The 23,711-nt window shown below is 40.7% G+C and overlaps 2 protein-coding genes across 3 annotated transcripts in view; one reads left to right on the top strand and one right to left on the bottom strand.

The window, feature by feature from the left end:
* Positions 1-5,084, bottom strand: part of LOC134176207 (protein farnesyltransferase subunit beta-like) — a 28,398-nt gene extending 23,314 nt beyond the window's left edge. For both annotated transcript variants that reach the window (XR_009969276.1, XM_062642889.1), the window contains exons 1-6: positions 4,960-5,084; positions 4,832-4,899; positions 4,688-4,760; positions 3,435-3,526; positions 3,328-3,377; positions 2,295-2,391 (exon numbers count right to left, since the gene is read on the bottom strand). Coding sequence is in view for 1 of the 2 variants with exons in the window: in XM_062642889.1 (XP_062498873.1) it covers positions 2,295-2,391; positions 3,328-3,377; positions 3,435-3,526; positions 4,688-4,760; positions 4,832-4,899; positions 4,960-5,040 (461 nt within the window). In the remaining variant the exon portion in view is untranslated. The remainder of the gene's footprint in view (positions 1-2,294; positions 2,392-3,327; positions 3,378-3,434; positions 3,527-4,687; positions 4,761-4,831; positions 4,900-4,959) is intronic.
* On the top strand, positions 5,080-17,938 carry LOC134176209 (serine/threonine-protein phosphatase 5-like; the record flags this gene model as incomplete). Its single annotated transcript, XM_062642892.1, has 15 exons — positions 5,080-5,179; positions 8,829-9,070; positions 9,598-9,748; positions 10,382-10,500; positions 12,382-12,447; positions 12,655-12,753; positions 12,815-12,920; positions 14,526-14,586; positions 14,660-14,741; positions 15,496-15,583; positions 15,640-15,680; positions 15,818-15,902; positions 15,957-16,050; positions 16,117-16,195; positions 17,690-17,938. Coding segments are annotated over 15 exons (1,479 nt in total), but the record flags the coding sequence as incomplete, so codon positions are not given.
* Between the last annotated feature and the right edge of the window lie 5,773 nt (positions 17,939-23,711).

Here is a 23,711-nt window from a genome sequence, read left to right on the forward strand (position 1 = left end):
GAGCTATGACGCTAATTTTGATGACTTTGCAAGGAAATATCTGCATAGAATGGAGCTCACAAACCTTACTGATACCTGATAATCATAAATGATCATAGGATGATACTTGCAAATGGTAGCTGCCGTCGCATCTGATCGTTGTCATTTAGTTGTAGTTGAGATCTCTATTTAATATTAATTAACCGGGCACCAAGCAAAATTGAATGCTGGATCCGTGCCTGTTTATTGTGTTATTGGAGACTGTGACTTTTATTCTTTGGATGAGAGGTCCCATAGTGACATGATATTGTGCTCTTGGAGATGTAACTGTATTGGAGACTTGTGATTATATTAGAGATACTACGGTATTGCAATAATATGTACTTGATATGCCATGTGGACAATGCTGCTCTTATTGTATTAGATTAGAATGCACGTCTCAGTACAGTGTAATATTCAACTAATTTATTGATGCTTGGATATTTGGACATAAAAACTAACAAGGTGTCTGACTGAAATAAAAATGGAAAAGTAATGATTATGTGACATTTCAAACAAGACATTCTCGTTGTACCGTCTATAACATGAAATAGCAGAATGGATGCTAAAACATAATACTGTGTTGATATTAAGTTGATATTAAACAGTTACTGAACCACATGCAAATTAAATTGTTTGTTCACTTGCACAGCCATCGAAATGTAGTTGTAGGATGTAGGTACTGATATAGTCTTTACAGCAAGCTTTTGTACTCACTTAATTAATTATTACCCCACCCCACCCCAATGGTTGGCCAGAGTCAAAGGTCAGGTATGGGATTGAGCCTTTCTCAAAATTTGTCACCAAATGTTGCTAATTGGTGGAAGTGATTTATTTATTAATCTAAACAGCATGTTGCTAACAAGTGGTTTAAGATAAACTGGTTTAAGGATTCACCTGTTTCCACCTGCGCTAAACCATTTATATTTTAAACCTAAACCGATTTCTTAAACCTGTTTTGTAGTAGGTTTAGCAAAGTGGTTTAGGTTTAACTGTCATGTGACAGTAGCGCATATTTGTTTCAATGGCTTCTGATAACACCGTTTTGATGAATGACTATTTTGCTGGGACAGGATTGCCTTAATTAATAAAAGATGTAAGGGTCGTTTAATTAACTAAAGTAAAGAAATCAGCAGCTATGGAGAGAGAGAAGACGGTGTCCTTGGTCATCGTCATGCAAATTCTTACTATTATATGCCAAATCAGTGACAACCAACAGCTGCTCTGACTCGCGACAAAGCAGACCAATTCTTTAAAAAGCAGACCAATTCTTTAAAAATAAGACCGTTTGTTTTGCACATCCTGGATGTGCAAGTTCCTAGTGGAAACAGTCCCATTCTTGAACTGGTTTACTTTTTAAACATGTTTAAGCTAAACTAGTTTAAGGTGCAGCTAGTCTAAACACAGCCCTAATCTTCTATACTGTACCTGAGTCATCAAAACATTCAACATGTGGTCGACAGACATGCACAAGTTGAAGAAAGTCAGCACTTCTATAGGCACAAATCTAGCAAAACAGTCACTGCAAAAAGTGCCAATTAGCACTAGTTAAGGACTAACAGGTGTGAAAATCTTAGAGCCTTGGCTAAGGTTGGGGCTGGGGGGGGGCTTACCTGAGCCCTGGGGGTAAATAGAAGTACTAGAGTGCTAAACCCTAGGCGCAGCACAGCGCTACCACATGGAGCAGAGCTACAACAGGGACAACTGCTGCACATGTACGGTGGCAAGCACGCAGAAGCATTTCAGCAAGAAGTAGCAGAGCCTCAACATGGAGACCTTGATTGTTTAGGTAAACCATACTCGTTTAGATGAACCCAAAATAAGCCCCAAAAGCGTCACTAGACACAAGCAAGCCAACACATGCATGTCTAGACAGATGGCTGAGAAAGGACAGGCAGATCTATCATCAAACAAAAGAAATCGGTTCCATGGCCAGGAAATATGACTGACTGACTGAATGACAGGTTCACCTACTCTCTGTTCAGTAGGACCTTGAAGACCCTAATCAAAATTGGAACATTTCTTGACTCCGCCTACTAGTGGACAAGCCACAACAACGATATGTTCAGATCACTCAATTAATAACAAAGAGCACACGCTATGAATTCCAGAGTTGTTTACATGGTTGAGTCGGTGGGTCACCATTTCTGGTAAAATGACTACTGTAACTCTTGCGCATGAGTCTATGAAGTGAGTAGGGTGTTGAGGGTCTGTGTGTTACAGAACTCAGCACATTGAGGGAGTTCTCTATATTATAGTCCAACTGCGTTGTTTACCTGTCTATTGCTTGATAGGCTTCTTCGGTGCCTAGACTGCACAAAGCTAGGGTAGCTGCATAAGTAGTAGCTAGATGTGGCATCTGATACGGACCACCTAAACAGCATCAACTCAACTAGTTTTGTAGACATAGTAAGTAAGCAATGAATATAAGCAAATAGAATGACACTATTCAGACTAAAAGATGACTGCTGTTTGTTTACAAACAGACAATACACAGATACATAACTTTCATGAGCCAGGTAAGTGACACAAGCATCAAGTGCTTTATATTGCAGGTACAGGCCAAGTGATGAAAGTCAAGCCTGTTGACGTGCTTACACTTGCACTACTCTCACACTCACACTTAACTCACACTCACACTTAACTCACACACACACACACACACACACACACACACACACACACACACACACACACACACACACACACACACACACACACACACACACACCACGCACACACACACACACACACACACACACACACACACACACACACACACACGCACACACACACACACACACACCGCACACGCACACCACACACACACACACACACACACACACACACACACACCACACGCACACCACACACACACACACACACACACACACACACACACACACACACACACACACACACACACACACACACGCACACCACACACACACACACACACACACACACACACACACACACACACACACACACACACACACACACACACACACACACACACACACACACACACATGTTGAGGCGTCAAACATTGGTCCTCGTCATTGGTGAGGTCTCGGATCCAAATAACAATGTTGGTATAACTAAGGTTTTAAACACCCGTGACTCCCAACACACACACACACACACACACACACACACACACACACACACACACACACACACACACACACACACGAATGCACATACGGATGCACACACGCACGCACACACAGCCAAACAGATGCTCAGACAGATAGCAGACAGGCAGCTGCAACAATCACTATACCTAACAACCGTCAGAGACCATACCTGCAAAGCCTCCTGTAGGACATTGACACCTCTTCAAGAACTCTACTATTCTGTAAAGAAGACACTTTGTCTACTGCTCTGTGACAATCGAGCTCATAACCGCCTACTGTGAACTGAGTTTGCTCGGAATTGGTGCATCAAGAAGGCGCAGAGAATGTATGATCCAGTAGCATATCCACGGTTGACTTGCATCTAAAGACTAGAACAAATCATTTGACAATCATATACGATAGGTATGTACATCTGAATAGAATAATGAACTAGAGGATAAATAAAAGGCATGGATCGTTCAATGTATTAGACTGTTATATTGCAAAAGATGCATCTCTCTATGTCATAATAGATTAATAGATGTTTCTATATTATATGCTTTCTCAACTCACTAGACTGTTGTATTGCAACAATGAATCTCTTCAAGACAGCAATGACTTCGTTGTTGCTGACCTCTTTCAGGAAGTATCCATCATGACTAGCTGATTATTTACAAGTTCTACTTACAGAAACTAAAGCAGCAAGCTAATTTTAGAGTCGTTGGTATTACCAAGGCTTGAATAAACTAAATAATGAATTGTACTGCACTAATGTAATTGAAAGCTCAGATCAACTACACGGTAACACCATTTAGACACAAACACGAGTCATCAGGTTAGTAGAGATGGCTATTTACATGGAAGAAAGATAAAACTCTGTATAATAACTGATTGAATCAATCAAGACAGATGGAGACTCTTGAATGCAAAAATGTTGACATATGCTAAAGTGTATCTTGATCGTCTCGTGTCATCCACAATCTTCTATACATATACAGACAGAAAGACAGACAGAAAAAGAAAAGACATACAGACAGACAAACAGACAGGCGGACAGACAGACAGCAACATAAACATAAATAGTTGTAGGTAGAACCATGCCCTATTGGCTTGGGTAGTATTTAGTTGCTTTGCTTAGATGGTGTATAATAGTTCAATGTTTGAAAATATATGTATTGACAGACAACCAGACAGACAGACAAATAGACAGACAGACACAACACACAGGCAAACTAACACATATACCACTACTATATACATGTGCACCAAGGCACACTAACCTCCTCTGCCCAAATGACAGCCGGTGGGCCATCATCGATCAGGACATAATGCAACTTAGATTTAAAAATAAGCACCTGCGTCTCATATTTTCGGACATTTAAGGTACTGTATTGAAAAGATACATCTCTCAATTTACTTGACCATCTAGTATTGTATTGGGAAGATGCATGTCTCAATACTCTATACATCAAAATTAATTAATTAATGATCAAATTATCTCTGAACCTACAGCATGCATGCATCAACAGGCAATCTCAACGTCATCATACTTCGTATCCTTGAGGCAGAAGGTGCAGTCCTCTCATCAGAAATGCCACGTGTCTCAATCTCAGCAGTCGGACGCTTCAACACCATCAGACAGACATGCCGTCATCACATTCACGCCTCATATCACAATTTTAAAACGTTACTACCTTAATCGACTATACGGATCTCGCACGACCGGATCGTACAAGTCCAAAACTGCCTTCTCAACCAATTTCTAGAGATAAATAAAGAAATAGAAATCTTGGATGACCCATGTGGGCCCCTGCCTCCATACTTGTTCTATTGATGAGCGAGTCACGACGCCGTCTGTACAGAAATGCAGCTCTTCGATCGTCTCATCGACTGCCAACGCCATCTGGCGATGAAGAACCTGTAGGACACGCCTTCTGCATCCGGGATATCGAGAGAGATAATGGCATCTGGCGAGAGTGTGAGTGAGGAGGCGGTGAGAGAGGCCGAGGAGACGAAGGAGAGAGCAAACACTTACTTCAAAGGTTAGTGAAAGTTGGGGAACGTATTTTTGCCGGATAATATTTAAAGTTTTGCGAGGCTGTTTCTTGTAATTTTAGAAAATAAATATTGACGTGCCCGGTGTAAGGAGAGATGCAACCCTAGAACGCCAATACTATAGTTAGTTCCCCATGTGATTAACGACTTTGAAACTCTAATAAGGAGTGGAATTTACAACACACAACACCACAGACTTTGGTCACTAGGAGTTGTAAGCGCAACCTTTGTGCGCTTGCGCGTTTTGTGTTTATTTTGTATTATTGGTATTAACTTTGAATGTGCAAAATGTCCCAATATACTATCAATAATCCACAAAGTCATGTATGTGAACAAACTTGGTAAGGTTCAAGTGCAAATAGTAAGACATGTCACAACAAACGTTACTACAATTACAATTGTTTGGGAATTGTTTGCCTTTGATGTTTAATATGTTAATATGAGTGCACGTTGATAGTGTTGTTTTATTGTATTTGTTATAAAAGACTGGTGAGCTTGCTCTTGAAATAATTACAACTTTCTTTTCAATATAATCTAATTAAAAACACAACATTTATGTAAAATTCCCACAGTCCTAAGACTCCTTAATTCCAAAATTTAATTATGCACTCACCCACATTCCAACTAGATGCAGAACAAGTCAACTATTTAGAGAGTAGTCATTACAGACCCTGAAATGAATAGAGAAGCACATTACAGTGCTAAACATTGCCGGTGTATGTAATCATATATCCCATCACGTGATAGTGTTTTGCATACTGAAGTTTTAGCCCAACCCACTTGTCTCAGCTAAGGTTTTGAATGCATTCGTTTAGCTAAACAAAGTTCAAAGCGTCTTCTGACTTGTGTACTTACAGGTCAGTTGCTTTGTCCGACAAACAGACGTGCTGTCATGGACAATGCACATTCCCCTTCCCAAATTCTCGTGGAGCGCCAAACTTTTGTTGAAGCCGACACTATATATATAGTTACAACACCGCAGCTGCTCAGCCACGCACACCAAAAATTCAAGCTGTCAGACAGCAGAACTATTATGCAGAAACACTGTGGACCAAGCAAAATGTTACAAGTCAGGTACAGCTACACGTATCGCATGGCGCCTGAATCCAGCAACTTTGCTCTCTAGCTAGACATCTGATTATTGGTGGAAAAACATGCACGTGCAATTGTAGACTAACTAGACATTGTTGCAGTGTGCTAAACCCTTATGTAAAGCAAAGGACTAAACACCATGTACAGAATGGATGCCTGATGGCCGAATTCTCGCTAGCAGCTACCAAACAAAGAGAGATGAAGCCTTAAGATGACATCACGTTTGTCTATTGGTTGGAATAGATTCATTTGCATTTGCGCAAATCGAGTACGGTTATACGGTCATACGTCAGACAACTACAATACCATTAACTCGGATATTCGGGCTTCGGGTAATAAGGATTTCAAATTGATCGGCCACTCAGAACAGAGGCTGCTGTTTTTTTCAATTTTTGTCATGTACAATGGCTGTGCAATCTTCTCATTTGCTAAGCCAAAGGCGTCGTTAGGTCGGCCATTGGCTGATGGCCGGCCATTATTTCATGCTCTGCATTACTTGCAAACATGTCATCATGTCTCTCCAGTAGAAGTATTTCCAGCAACATTTCAGTGTTTTCTTGTTGAAGATGCACTGAAAACTGTAGCATTGAGTTAGCAAAGGCTTGCCTGAAATTGTGATCCGTTGAGCATTGTGGTTTTGGATGCAATAATTCAGTGTTTTCAAATGTGCTGGCATCCTAATAGCAATGTTTTCACTGCAAGGGGTACAACTGACCTTCTTATTGAATTAGAACAAAGTTGAAATGTTTATATTTAAAAACATGCCCACCTGCTAATTTTTTTGTAATGCCCTTGTCAAACAACTGATTTTATTAATCTAACTCAGGGTTCTAGCCAGGATTTTAGGGAGGCGTATTTATGGGCGTGACACATTAGTTTGGCGTGTGGGCGTGGCATGTACGTGTTCTCTGCAAAATTTCTGAAATAAATTTTTGATGGTGTGGGGGAGTGGTTTAGGATACCTTGTGTAAACCATTCACTTTTGGTGTAGACTACCGACTGAAACTCAGCCTCTACAAATCACACTAGGCCGACTGATAGTAGCGTATGGATTAAATGTTTCTCATTACTATGTACTAGGCAAAAAAATTCAATTGCAATACTATAGGTATATAATTAGAGACTCATGATTGACAAGTCTCCACCTTCTCTCTCATTATCACTGTTGATAAACGTTCCACAGGTATGAACAGAACACTGTGTATGCGTAGCCAGTATGTTGGAGGTGTAGCGGTCATGTCTGAATGCGTTGCTGCTACTACTAGTGGGTATGTTGAAGGCGTAGCGACCCACGTCTTAGCATAGTCTCGTGTAGCCAGACCCTTCTCCGCTGGCTACAAATCTCTTGCTGGTGGATGTGTGCGGGGAAGAGTATAGCTATGCGAGACTAGCCTTAGCATGCCTGGCTAGAACCCTGTAACTAAAGTATTGAGAAATAGTCTTGTAATGGAATGAACTTTATTTGGCAAATAAATCAAGCTAATAAAGCACAAAGGATCTCTGCAGCCAGAGTACTTAGAAAGTGTTATGAGTCATGGTTGCTAAAGTATATAATATTAGGTTTATTGTCTGACATGCTAAAAACATCTACCACTGCCACAGTCTACCACAGAAATACATGGAATTGTCACTGAAACACCACGGTGCAAACATTTATTTCTCCGTTCCTTTTTGAGGTGTCCGCCTTAGTTACTACACTTTAGGTTATTCCAGCTACACTCCAAACAGCGCTATGGATAATTTCACTCTTAAACGCCCTTTTCCCCTCAGAAATCACAACCTAGTCACGTGTCTTCCTTTTGGAATAATTTCTACCTCAAGTGCTCTCCCCAGAAGAAAGAAAAGCATGTACACTTGTAATTTGGTATGTATGACTACATATGTTATTAAACTAAATCTATACCTTCCTCTTCCTTTTGGAAAACATCTTTAAACCCCCTGTTTGGAGAGTAACTGGAATAGCCCAATTACACATTGTGAAGCTTATTGTCTATCATAGGCATTCTGTTATCTACCGTATTTTCGCGAGTAGTGTCCCATGGAGCACTATTTTTATTATTCTGAAACATAGTGCATTATTTGAGCATGGGGCACAATTCGAGCATAGGCCATGCATTATTATTGTGCAAGCACAGAGACTGTTGCATTGTTTGTTTGCATACTATTACACTACACAAACAAACTACCTAATCTAAACTTACAGTTACCCCCTGGCTACTTCCACTTTCACTTGAGTCCCGTTCCTAGTCTGTTCATTGTCACTCAGTAGTTCTATCTGCATGTTCATTTCATCACAATCGTACACATTGATAGATGTGCATTCATATTACTGGGTTTGAATACTACACCAGTGGGGCACTAATTGAGCATGGGGCATTATTATTTCGTATAGGCTCACCATGGGGCACAATTTGAGCATGGGCATTATTCGCAGAAATACAGTAGCTAACTAACAATGCAGAATTCCTATGGGTAGTACAGCTGGTATATAATAGATTGAGAAACTTGGCTGTCCGCCACAATAACGATTGTTGTTTTGTGTAGCCGGAGACTACGAGAATGCTGTACAATATTACACAAGAGCTATTGACTTGAATCCAAATGTTGCTTCGTATTACGGAAATCGTAGCATTGCCAATCTTCGTATCGAGTGCTATGGATATGCGTTGAATGATGCAACAAGAGCAATCGAACTCGACGGAATGTACTTGAAGGGATACTATAGACGAGCAGCTTCTAACATGGCACTGGGAAAGCTGAAACTTAGCCTCAAAGACTTTGAGACAGTATGTGATGGAATGTTTTTGTAAACAATCAGGTAGACAATGATACTGACTAACGGACAAACAGACAGACAGAGACAGACAGATAGACAGGTGGGCGGGCAGGCAGCAGGCAGGCAGAGAAACAGACAGAAAGACAGAAGGAAAGAATAAGAACTAGACAGACGGACGAAAGACAAGGCGGGCAGACAGACAGACAGACAGACAAACAGACAGACAGGAAGGCAAGCAATCAGCCAGTTGACAGACAGACAGCCTGAAAGGAAAAGTTCTATACAGACAGACAGGCAGACAGAAAAGAATAAGAACTAGACAAACAAACAGACAGGTGGGTGGGCAAGCAGGCAGGCAGATAGACAGACAGACAGACAGACAAAAGAGGTAGACAGTAGGATGGAATAGTGCTGATGTATGAAAATACATCTGTTGGCAGACAGATACTGTAGATAGATAAATAGTTTTTTGTGAACGCAGACATACAAGCTTAAAAGGAGATCGATCCTTGTAGTCAATTTTCTATTTATGTCTAGGTTGTCAAAGCTAGACCAAGAGACAAGGATGCTAGAGAGAAATATCTTCAATGCCAAAAGATAGTCAAGCAGCAGGCATTCGAAAGAGCAATAGCAGTTGAAACTGGACCCCAGAAATCTGTGTCTGAAACTATCAATGTCGACAGCATTGGTATGCATGCCTTGCTTGTAGAGAGGTGCAGCTATCTGACACGAAGTCTAATGTATTGAGAGAGGCATCCCTCCAATACAATAGTCTAGTGTATTGTAAGATGCATCCCTCTAATACAATAGTCTAGTGTGTATTGTGATTTGCATCCCTCCTATACAATAGTCTGTTGTATTGAGACATGCATGCTTCCTATTCAATGGTCTAATGCATTAGTTTAACTTATTTGTGAATGCCTCGGAGATGCAAGCTTTGATCTGTATTACATACTGCAGACGAATGAGTTATAAATTTGATGGAGCACGTGATACGCAGCACAAATGAGAGTGTTGCTGTTACAACTTTGCTCCTAAATTGATTGCATCAGCCTTCAGAGGACTGTGTAGTATAAGGGGTAACACAGACAGATACAAGGCTGACATCATATCATAGAGATAGAAAGAGTGGAGACAGATAGGCAGACAAACAAACAGGCAATCAAACAGTCTGGCAGGTTAGACGGATAAACAGAAGTTTACTGATGAAACACCAGACAAAAGCAGACAATAATAATTAATTGTATTTAGTTTTTGCTTTGCATTTCTTGCGTCAGAATGTATTTGAATCTCTAAATTGTTTGTGTATTTTGTTGTTTAGAGGTGGAAGGTTCGTATGATGGTCCACGGTTAGAAGAGAATATTACCGCAGAATTCATGACTGATCTTCTAGCCTTTTTCAAAGATCAGAAACGTTTACACAGAAAGTATGCATATAAGGTGAATTTGTACGTATTACAGATTGTTGGTCTAATGTACAATAACAGTCACACAAACTGGGAAAATGTTACTAAAGAATACAGACAGACTTAAAGAAGCTGATTGGTCAGACTGGGGTGGGTGGATGACATTTGGCATGTTCCAATTATGGCGACGTCTAGTAGGTACAGTACTGTGAATTACGATTGACCAAGGGACTGTCCTTAACTGCCCCTGATTCTCGGGTGGTCCCAATTATCAGACTGGCTTTTGTACATGTAGACCAATTCATGTAATGACAACTCAAATATGCATTGTACTTATAAAGCAGATCATTGTATATACATACAAATGTATCCAAACACATGAAAGCAATCACTATTCTATAACAGAAATAGTTAAGCAGCATGTACAGTAGATGTTAGGATGAATGTAGCAGTCACACAAAATAGCCATCAATGGTAGTGTAGACTGCTTCAATGTGCTCCAGTGCTTGACAATGGCCTTCTCTTGTCACAGTGTCTGCATCTCAAGGGTCAAAGCATACCCTTGGGCCTTAGAAGTGTATCCGTTATCAGTGCAATTGTTGAGTGATCACAAGAACAGGTTTCGTTGTATTAACTTTGTGTGAACTGTAAATCAACTAATTTGTAAGCAAAAAATGTCTGCAAACTGAAGTAAGCTCTTTTCACAATCGACAAATTTCACCATCTAAAGCAAACTGTTTTTCTCAGGTGATTTTTAGTCTCCCCCCCCCCCCTGTCCAACTGCAGAGACATGATGGCCAAGAGTTGCCAGGCTCCAATCCGGGGCCTACAATAGATAGTTCGTCAAGTTGTGTGGATTACTGAATTTGAGCAACAGGTATACCGTCTGTAAATGTCACTGTTGCCATAGTTGAATTGGTACAAGGCTCCAATGGAACCATTTCTACCAGTTCCAAACGAGGAGGAGAGTCATGATGTTGTACAGTACTACCCCGATTATTCAGATACCAATTATCCAGACATTTTGATAATCCAGACAAACTTTCCCCCTGTGTTTCCTGTGCGTCATCGTTCCAACATGGAAACTTGTGAACCTACTTCAAAATTGGAACCACATGATGACTTTTACATCTAAACTTGTTGAGTCGTTGTTGACTTAATATTTGTATGTATAGATTAATTAAACATTTGTTTATTATATGCATGACTGTCAATGTATGACTGAGCCTCAAGGAAGTCACCACACTGCCATTTCATTTATCGAGACTCTTGATTATCCGGGCAATTTTGCTTTCACTGAAAAAGTCTGGATAATTGGTGTTGTAGTGAAGTTGTGAAACAGCTAATGAAGAGATGGAGTATTATCTGATATCTTCTGGTAGCAAGAGATGTCAAAATCAATACTGTTGTTACAATGATAAACAAAAGGCATTTGCCACTCGGTAACAAACTTTGGCAAATGATTAAGGGGCATTCGATTGGACTCTTCCAGCCTCTTCCTGAAGAGGTTTCATGTGCACACCCCTCTTCAAACTTCTACAGCTCTGCCGCTATGGTCGGAAGAACCAACTCTACCAACTCTACTGCTGGTTGGAAGAGCATGTTCCTCTTCCAACCTCTTCCAGTTCTGCACTGGAGGAAGTTGGAAGAGAGGCATGCTCTTCCGGAAGAGGCTGAAAGCCCAATCAAATGCACCCCAAATTTGGCAAACTTACCGGTTTCTGGAAAATTAGAAAAATTAAAGTAACTGTGGAAATTAGTTGACGTACAGTATTTACCATGCCAGTTCTATATGCACTCTAGCTGATATACCAAACTTTCTCAATAGGGCATTTAGTTGTGCTATAATTCTGGTTGGTACAGACAGACTGTTTTGAAATGTATGCATTATTTTTTGCCTTGTTATTGATTGCAGATCTTATTGGCTGTCGAAGAGTGTTTTCGATCGATGTCAACTCTGGAAGAGATAGAAGTACCAGACGTATGGCATAATGCAATGCACAAACAATTGCAGACGCGCTTGTCTGTCTATTCTGCATGTGTGATCTCTGACTATTCACATTTTTATACGTTACCTTGTTAGCTTGCCTATTTGTTTGCCTACATGCTCATTTATTTTTTGGGACAATCACTCATCTGCATATATCTTTCTTATGCTGAAACGCTGCTGTGCTGCTTATTCATCTAGGGCTCAAAGTTTAACGTGTGTGGTGACATACATGGTCAGTTCTATGATCTCCTCAATATCTTTGAACTCAATGGTAGGCCATCGCCTGAAAATCCTTACGTAGGCTGCTGTTTACTCGTGACTTTCATTTTCAGTCAATAATGATTGTAACTTGTTGCAGCTGTTTAATGGAGATTTTGTGGATCGAGGCTCATTTTCAGTTGAAGTTATTCTTACTCTGTTTGGATACAAAATGCTGTATCCAGAGCACTTTTTTATGTCACGAGGTGAGAATGCAGCAGTGAACGTTTGCAGTCAAAACTGTTACTGAGTATTGCAGTCGTGCTTGCGCACGTGTGTGTGTGTGCACTCATGCACAGTTTATTTTTTCAATTACTTCATAGTGCAGTTATCTAATGTTATATAAATTTTATACGTGAATCTAGTCAATAGTGTGACGTATTCAGAGATTAATCTTAGAGATGGATGCAATAGTGTAATGTAGTTGGACAGTGCATGCCTTCAATGTACAATAGCCTATTGTATGGAAAGACCTATCTTCCTAATTCAATACTGTCGTTGTTCAAAGTTGCATCACTTCAAGAATATTATCTAATCTTTATTTAAACAAGAGAGGTTTGTTGCTACGTTTTGAATTATGTTGTTCGTATTTTCGGTGAAGTACCTGTTCAAATACTTAAAGGAGCACTTCACCGGTCTGACTCCACCCTCGGCCACTAATCATTTCTAGTAGTCTTCAAGTTGAGAAGTTTGGCGCTATTTCAGAGCAAACTTGATAGCTTAGCATTATGATAAGGCTAAAAACAAAATTGCACGTGCCAGTTTTCCAAATAACATCCAATAGGTGTAGGTTTCATTTACTACTTAGTGTAGACTTTGATATTTGCTTAGGCGAAAGTAAATGTGCTTTCGCATTACTGACTCACTTTCAATCTACGACGAAAAGCACACATAAGGCGATGGTTCGGCTGTAGAACGGAGTATTTGGTGTCACGTCATTATGTGCGGTAACGCACGTTTCCGTGTGTTTTTTGCAGTAGTATGGCCTCCATTCGTAGAAAGAAACATGGAGAAAAGTGGGAAAGACCGAGTGATTGCAAGTTGCTCAAGATGATCATGTGGAGTCTACAACGTACAGACGAATGAACTGTCTCTTGTGTGCTCTCGCAGTTGGCCTCGGAAAGCAAGACCAAAACAATGCGCTGCACGACACAGCAAGCGTTTGGTCTGCAGCCCAAGTCCTTAACGTAACGTACGCTAACATCTACTGCACATGCGTCAGTCGGTGAAGTTTTCCTTTAACCACTTTTTGTCAACTTTGTGTGCATGTGTACTGTATATACATACCTTCATTAAGTAATTGTAGCATGTTACAAAAATTCTTTTATATTCATGTGGTAATTTAGTTAATGAATTTTTATCACAACTGAGCATATTGACACTGACACGTGTTTGTTTCCATCACACACTCACACACAAGCACAAACACTCTCTCTCTCTCTCTCTCACACACACACACACACACACACACACACACACACACACACACACACACACACACACACATGCACACACATGCACACACACACACACACACACACACACACACACACACACACACACACACACACACACACACACACACACACATACTTTGAATCTTGAGTCCCACCTTACTCACAATGGAATTGGAAATTGCAGATACATTTCCAATTTCACACAAACACACTTGCACACACACACACACACACACACACGCACGCGTGCGCGCGCACCATAGGGATATGTATTACCTAATTAACTGTAGCTTAGAAGAACAAAGGTTTAATTTCTATTGTGATGAGTAACTGCGTCTCTTCAATTCTCTTTAGGCAATCATGAAAGTGTAAATATGAATGAAATGTATGGCTTCTTTGGGGAAGTGAAATCAAAATATCCTCTTTACCGTAATTGCTTCAAGTTAAGGTGCATGTGCTAGTCTTGTATGCCCTTGACTCATTCTTATGTATAATGCGCAAATGGCTAATCTTTTTACTGAAATTTACAACTGGTTGCCTTTGTGCCACTTGATTAATCGAAGAGTTTTGGTAAGCCTATTTATGTTTCTACACGTATTGTTATATCTCTTGTTTCTGCTAGAATGTCTTACTTTTCTTAGGATTGGTTGTTGGTTGGTTGTATGGCAATTTGTCAGTTTTTCTATGTTGTGTAGGACTGTTGTTTGTTCATGTGGTTTGTTTGTTTATTTGTTTATTTGTTTGTGCATGACTGTGATGTGACATCAGCCACTGGGGTTCAGGTGAGACTTCAGGCGCTTGCACCACATTTGGCTTCACAAGCCGGTGTTTCTGCAAGTACTTGACCCAGCTCAAGGAGATTTCTAGCACAGCCCAGAGTTCTCTTGAGCAGCGCACTGGAGCTCAGCTGTTAGCTGAGGTGTAACCAGTAATTGGCAGCTCCTAACATTTAGGTTTTTTTAGGTGTGTGTGTGTGTGTGTGTGTGTGTGTGTGTGTGTGTGTGTGTGTGTGTGTGTGTGTGTGTGTGTGTGTGTGTGTGTGTGTGTGTGTGTGTGTGTGTGTGTGTGTATCAGTCAGTATGTTATTGTTTATGTTTGTCTGTTGGTGTTTCTTGTTTCAGTATATTTTCATGTTGTTGTATGTTCTTTTATTTGTTTTTGTGTTTGCTTGTTAGTTGTATGTTTATATTCATTTTTGTCTGATTGTCTGTTACAATCTGTGTCTGTCATTGCATGTGTATATCTTCGTTTGCTTTTATCTGGCTGTCAGCGTTCTGTTAGTTGATGTATCTTCAGTTGTTTTGTTAATATGTATGGTTTTTAGGTAATGCATGGTGGACTATTTAGTCGAGATGATGTTACTATAGATGATATTCGTCAAGTAGACAGACACAGGGAACCACCTGATGAAGGTATTGCATTTTGAAATGTTCTATTCTGTTACAAAATAGAGCTAGTTGTGTGACAGGGATTATGTGTGAACTCCTTTGGTCTGATCCACAACCACAGGTGCTATTATTTGTGTGTGTGTGTGTGTGTGTGTGTGTGTGTGTGTGTGTTTGTGTTTGTGTGTGTGTGTGTGTGTGTGTGTGTGCGCACGCACGCACGCGTGCTCATACATGCATGTACATGTATGCATTCAATAGCCGGGACGTTCATCAAGTAAACGTGGAGTTGGAGTCCAATTCGGCCCTGATGTTACAGAAAATTTCTGTCGTAGGAATAATCTTGGTAATCACAACCATTAATGTCATACCATGTATTTCAAATTGATAAACTCTTCAGATTACGTTATTCGAAGCCACGAGGTAAAGCAAGATGGATACGAAGTAGCTCACAATGGAAAGTGCATTACAGTATTTTCTGCACCAAACTACTGGTACGCAGTCTCTTCCTAATTTTTTCATCTGTGTAGTAGTAGGAATGGTTTGCATTTGTGTTGCAGCGACCAGATGGGTAACAAGGGCGCATTTATTACGATGACATCAGACTTGAAGCCGCAGTTTACGACATATGATGCAGTGGTAGGGACTGTTGTGTGTTTTGTTCTTGCATTATTCCCTATTCACACGAGCTCTTGTTCTCGCCCGGATTAGCTTAGTTTATTGTCATTGTGTGCACGTGGGCTAAGCAGTACTGAGCTGTGCTGATTCATGCTGAATTGTCTTCACCAAACTTGCTGAGTCGCTTTTGATAGTTGTAATGTCATCTGTAAAGAGTGCAGGCAACTTGTAGCCAATCCATGATTAAGGATATAGTGTTCCACTGATTAGTGTTGAAATTTTATGGCTGATGTATTTGTAATCTTGGAAACTCACAGAATTTTTGATTGTCAAGAAGTTTAAGACTAACATATTTCATTGATATCAAATAATGATACCGATTGTTCTGGCAAGTAAATGGAGTTCCAGAAGTTCCAGGGCTTCAGAGGTGTCACTCAGTCTGACCTGAGTAATTCCACTATTATACTCTACAGGATAGGAACAAAATTTATTGTGTCTACCAGAACTTGAGTGACTTTAGTGGTCACGATGGCAATCTCGCTGGTATAATTGGTTGTCACATGAAGTCAGTTAGTCATCAAATGACATGACGACCAATTTTTTCAAACACTGATATTACCAAGTTTGTCTGATACTACTGATACTGATACCTCAGTTTCCAAGTATCGGCCAATACCGATACCAATGCTGACATTTCGTTGTGGTATTGACTGTTAAGTCAGAAAGAGCATTGATTCAAAACGAAAGTCTGTCTTTACTTTACCATTAGTACTTTGCTTTTCTACAGCTGGTATCTCCCCAGTAAAGCAATGAAGTTAACAAGCACGGAGATGATTAAAGTCGTACTGCTGCCCTTTCTGCATTGCTTCTTGTATCGTTGATAACTGTTTGTCTTGTTTACACCCATTTCTGAGTCTTTCAGCAGCCTAGAATTGTCAACTGGTTGTTTGTTTACTTTGCAGGTGTTTTGTAAGATTTGAGCTATTGTAAGTTCTTGAGCTTGTCCCACCTCTTGAAATGCTTTCTGGGCATATTTTACATGATGACGCCTTATTGTTGTCTACTGCTGAGACTTCAGAATGAGACCAAATGCCACTGGCACGAGTCACCATGATAGAACCATGTTCGTTAACTTTTGAGGTGCCAGACCCACAGTTGAGGTATCGTTAAGCAACATTTTGCCGATTCCCATACTACTGTCCAACTCTGGTATCGGCAACGATATTAATGCCGATACTATAGTATGTCCATTTGTTTGTCCATGTTTTGTTTGTCTGTTGATCTGTTCAGTCTGAATGTCAGCAGTTAGTCTCAGGCTATGCCTTCCAACTAAAGGCATGGTCAATTCATTTTGTGAAGAGGTTGTGTTGAGTTGTTGCTTTCTCTTCTTTGTATATAAGGAGACATGGATCATGGTTTACTCTTCATGTTTAGTTGTGAACTTGTCTGCGAGCACTTTCTGCATGGCATTGACTGTATTCTGATATATCAAGTTGTCTCTCTTGTTTTCTGTAGCCTCATCCTGATGTGAAACCTATGGCCTATGCTGGTTCACTTATGAGTCTCTTGGGCTTGCTTTGACGTTATCATCAATGTATGCCATTGATTCATACAAATGGCTTGAAGAAGACATGAACCACGGTTGGTCATTGTAGCATGTATGTGTAGTATGACATTAGTCAAATTAATTATATTGTTATTTTTAATTGAAATGACAATAGATGATGTGCTATTTTGAAACACAATAAATATTTGTGACATGTACTTCTAGTTTGATTCGACCTTTGAATGCATTTGTGGAGCATTTGTTCGCCAATCACATTGTACTGTGCCAACCACCACCAACTCTCCTGAGGCACAGTAGCCCTTATTTAGCGCAGGCTAATTTTCTCTCGGTTATTTCAGATAGCAATAAAATTGCAGTAACCCTTTATATATTGAAAGTGTTATTATGACATTCTTTAGATACAGTTACTGTACTTCTAGCTTCCCTTATTCATACACAATACTGTTACAGTGTGGTAGACAGGTTGCGGTACAAGGGTATAGTTGGGGGCAGAGCCGTATAGCCTCGTGTACCCAGGATGTCTGCGCGCAAGTGTAGTTTTTTGCACTATCGTCTATTGGAGGTACTCGTTTTCACAGTGACCAATATTATATATAGTGACCATAGGTTGCTGATTGGGGAGCCATAGCTGCCGTGGCCCTGTGGTTTCTACGCATATGAGAGGTCATGATTTGTGTGCAGGTGCATGCCTTCTTTGATGCGGGATGCAACAACGCACTAACCATGAATAATCCAGCAACAACGTTTTGTATTTTATACCCAAACTCTGTCTTCAATCAATGTATTTTCTAACTTCAATTCTAGAAACACAACCAGTCATCATTGTATGTGATAACAATCTCAATTTCAATTAACTATTGATTTAAAGATAGTTCACGTCTGCATGAGCTGCAACAGTATTTCTCATTGTGTCTTAATTCATCAATTTAGTAAGTCAAGCAGCTCCAGCGTAGACACCACTTCTCCCCTGACTTACTAATCTCATGACTGATCATGTTGGAAACGATGACAAACAGATGAATATGACTTGACGAGGAGACAGATTAGTTGATGTAGATCATCATCATATGACTTGGCACGTTGACATGTCTTACTATGGCATAAGACAAAATACTGCTGGATCTAACAGTTTAACACACAGTCGAGATGTGAGGAATGCATTGTCGAGGCTTATGTAGCCGTGACGGATTCCCAATAATTATTGATGATGCAGATAATCAAATGCTTAAGCAATGCCATAAGAAATATTAACTCTGTTACGTACATTTATCGTATCATTCGCTTCTGGATCAACAAGCACATCAGACAAAGACGTTTTACAACTTTTTTCATCACCAACATGTCACTACACGTAGACAGTCACACCATCACAGCTATATTGGGATGGTGGCAGATTGAGACAAAAACAGATGAACTGCAAACACCGTTGGCAGGAATGGATAGAAATGTGAATAAACTGTAGTGTAAGTGTATCTAGATAAATATTGATTGCATGACGTATAGAGACCGGCACATACGGGTAACCGGTATTCGAATGACTGTATATACGTAGCCTTTGGATTAACGGCTAGTGCGTATGCTACGAAAGTCTTGTGTTGGGCAATAGAACGCGTCTAATCCACTTCGTGAACACGACTCGGGCTCCTCACAGCACATGGTGTCAGGAGTAAAGTCAGAGGTTGTCAGAGTAGAAGTAGGAGCAGAGAAGGGGCGGTCCTCGCGCACGTTAAGAGGGGCTGTGCAAGAGACTAAGTAGATACGTAACTACGTAGTAACAAGCGTTAGTATGTCCACAGCTTAACTGTATACTCCAGGACTATTCGACTTCGCGAAATCGGAAAGTTGGATCAAGTGACGACGTCGTTTCGAGCGCTATACGACAGGCGTTAAACCTAATTTTTAGAAGTCCGGAAAATCGCAGGCTAAATAATAGTACGTTAATTTACAGCATAGGTGACCAAGCCGAAGATAGCATTTGGACTAAAGCCCGGTTCACAGTATTGACGCTGACGCTCAGCTTATCAAACACACCGCCTTGACGCAGGCGGCATTCTTTGATGCTGACGCTGACGCTGGAATAGGATTCATTTCTATTCCAGCATCAGCGTCAGCGTCAATGTCGGCGTCGGCGTCGTACTGTGAACCGGGCTTAACCGAAGATGAACTAGAGAATTACGGCACAATTTTGGCAAAATTTGACGGCCATTTTGCTAAAAAACGAAACGTATACGAGAGGGTTTTGTTCAATCAACGAATACAAGCGGAAGGAGCTACAACCCGTATAGACGATTTCATAACCGCGCTATACGGATACGGAGCACTAGAGACGAAACAATTCGGGACAGGTTAGTAGTCGGAATCCGAGATGTGAAGCTCGCCGAACAGTTATAATTGCAACTGGGCCCCGAACTTACCTTATAAAAAGCAGTTAGCAAAGTACGACAATCCGAAACAATAAGAGAGCAGCAACCAGTTGTAAGAAGCGAACATTCAAAATCGAATAGCCGGACGCACAAATGGATAGAATTTGGAAAACTTGCCACATCTCGGACACTTGTCTCGTTCGTGCTGCTTCAAAGACAAACTTGGTTTGGTTTCTCTTTGAATTTCCAAACCATAGTAGAAAAGACTGCAAAGCAAAAGATGCTAAATGTTGGAACTGAGGAAAGATCGGCCACTACTAATACGTTTGCAAAGCAAGCAAAACTCATACGCTGACACAAGTCCAGAATGATTCAGGTACAGAATGGCCGTTCTACAATGTATTACCGCAGACATACTCACAACTATAGGTGTCAAAATCACATGTGGATTCGTGGTGGGTAACGCTTCAGGGGGATGGAATCCCGTTGAGATACAGGAGCAGATGTAACTGCGATTTCGTATAGACTATTCACGACCAGATTTAAGAAACGGTTAGAGAAGAATGTCAAATGTTTGACAGGACCGAGCTTGCAACCGCTAAATGTCAAGGGACAATTCAAATGTCCTTTTGGGAGAGTCAAAGAATTATCAAGAAACAGTCTACGTAGTGCAAGGACTTCATCAACCTTTGTTAAGACGACCTGCTATCCAGGCACTGCACTTGGTAGAATTCATCAGAGAAATTGGAACCCAACAACAAGTCTTTTTACACATGCAATATCCAAAGTTATTCACAGGCTTAGGTAAAATGAAGCATGAATACTACATTCAATTGAAGGAAAGATGTGACCCATATGCTGTGTCAAGTCCACGCCGAGTTCCAATACCTTTAGTCCAAAGGGTCAATGAAAAATTGGAGAGGTTGGGAGAAGAAGGAATGATAGAAAAAGTGGAAGGTCCAACTGACTCCAGGGTGTGCAGGCATAGTCCCAGTTCTCAAATCAAACAGGACAGTTAGAATTTAATTGTGTGGATCTAACAAAATTGATCAAGGGAGTACGACGAGAGCGCCATATTATGCCAAGTGTTGAACAGTCATTAGCGAGTTTGAGGAATGCCAAAGTATTTCTATATATACTCAATTATTAGACGCCAACGCTGGTTATTGGCAAATTCCGTTATCGCCTCGAAGTGCCAAGTTGACGACTTTCAATACCACATGGGAAGATAATTTTTCAAGAGATTACCGTTTGGAATCACTTCGGCGACTGAGATTTTTCAAAGGTATTATCTCAAATTCTGTAAGGCCTAGAAAGAGTTCTGTGTCAAATGGACGACATTCTAGTTTCAAAGCCGATAACCGAGAACACCATCTAGACTTGTTGGCGGTTTTGGATAGATTACAAGCTGAAGGAGTAACGTTAAACAAAGAAAAACGTCATTTTGCCCAAGAAGAAGTAATTAAAATTCTTAGGACATATCATCAGCACAGAAGGAATTAGATCCGACCCAATATTGAATGCAATATTTGGACTGAGAGAGCCACGTGCACAAGCAAAGAAGTAGTACGACGATTTCTTGGGATGATGAATTACTGTGGAAGATTTATGCAGTATTTATCATCGACAGCAGGACCTCTGAGAGCGCTAATAAGCCAACGTAGTGTTTGAAGAGACTCAAAGAAAAGCGTTTGCAAGTCTGAAAAAGACATTAGGTGAAGCACCGATATTGGCTCTCTATGACCCCAACCATGAAAGACGAGTAGCGGCATCATTATTTGGATGCGACGCAGTTCTCGAACAAAGACAGCAAAAGGGAAATTGGAGACCTGTTGTCTATATATGCGTCAAGAACATTGTCTGTAACTGAAAACAAGTATGCTAAATTGGAAAAACAAACTTTAGCTACAACATGGGCACGTGAGCGTTTTTCTCAATACTTACTGGGAAAACAATTTAAATTGATCACAAAACTCTTGTTTCATTACTGTGAAACAAGAATTTAGAGGAATTATTACCTAGGATACAGAGAATGAGGATGAGACTAATGCAATCAGTAGAATATAGAGCATGCGCCCGGCAAAAGGTAATTAGGAACAGCCGGCACTTGCAAGAAGTCTTGTGATGCGTCTACCGCAAAATTGACACATTACAACAAGAAATCGAGAATTGGGTAAATCAAGTCATCAGTCAATTGTAGCAACAGACAAAAGACTTGAACAGATAAGATAAGACAAACGCAGAAGCAAGACCCAATATGTCGACAAATCAGAAACTTTGTACGAGGCGGTTGGCCAGAGCATGGAATCAGTGGAGAATTGAAACTATACATGCAAGTAGCTCCCGAGTTAACAATTCAAGATGATCTTCACTGAGAGGATGCAGATTGGTAATACCTAAAGGATTGAGGAAAGAAATATTGAAATGTCTATTCAACGGACATATGGGAATTGTTATATAAGTGTCGAGAAAGAGCAAAACAGTCGGTATGGTGGCCTGGGAGCAGCACAGAGCTCAAAGAATATGTGGAGAAGTGCGCAATTTGTTGCACTAAAGAAAGGACAACCCAACAGAGCACCTAATTCACACAGAATTTCCTAAGTTGCCATGGCAAATGGTAGCCACTGGCGTATTGATGTTCAAGGGAAAGTCATATTGTTGTTATAGATCGTTGGCGCGTCTGGTGTATAGAACGCCAAATACGGGTGTGCTTGCCAACAGCTTTTTTAGGTTGGCGAATGTGATTTCTTGGGTTTGACCCCACAACCAATCAAAGTCGTCTTTCAACAGTTTCCATAAAGGTCCTGTCACCACTGATAAATTGGGAAGAAAGTTAGCTAAGTATACCACCATTCCATCCAGTGAATCGTCGCAAGTCATCAGGGGAGGTAGGGTCTGTCATTGACAACAACGTACGGAGCTTGTTCCTATCTGGGTGTAAGCCAGCGGCTGTAATGGAATGGTGAAAGTATTTCACTTGAGCTGCTCGAAAGTGACATTTCGCAGCGTTTAGGCGCAAACCCAGCTGGCGACATCGATATAGCAGGTGCCGCCTTCGATTCCTTCTAGCATCGTAGCCATTGCTCTGTGAAAAACTTCCGATCCTGAGTTTAATCCGAAAGCAAGGCGAGTGAAACGAAATTTGCCATGAGGCGTCAAAAACGTGGGCAGTATTGAACTCTCCTCCGCCAGTGGGATTTGCCAAAATCCGGAGACTGCGTTCAAAGTCGTGAAGTACTTCTCTACTTGCAATTTAGAAATGAGTTCTTCCACAGTAGGTAGCTGGTAGTGCTCACGTTTCACTGCTCCATTTAGATGCGAATAGTCCACACAAATCCTGACTTCGCCACTGTGTTTGGGGACTACAACCATCGGACTTACCCAATCTGTAGGTTGGCTAACCTCTTCAGTGACATCGAGGGTTAGCTTACGAGTGAGTTCATCTTTGACCATTTGATGATAGGGCAATGGAATTCTGCTTGGTGTTGCAATGACGTATGCATCTCTGTTGACTGTAATCTTGTACGGGTGACAAATAAGATTTCCAAGTCCTTCAAAGAAATCTTGATACGAGTAGCTACTGGATCTGCCTGAATCTTGGTATGTG

Source organism: Corticium candelabrum, chromosome 2, assembly GCF_963422355.1.
Source record: "Corticium candelabrum chromosome 2, ooCorCand1.1, whole genome shotgun sequence".
In the NCBI taxonomy this organism is placed as follows: Eukaryota; Metazoa; Porifera; class Homoscleromorpha; order Homosclerophorida; family Plakinidae; genus Corticium; species Corticium candelabrum.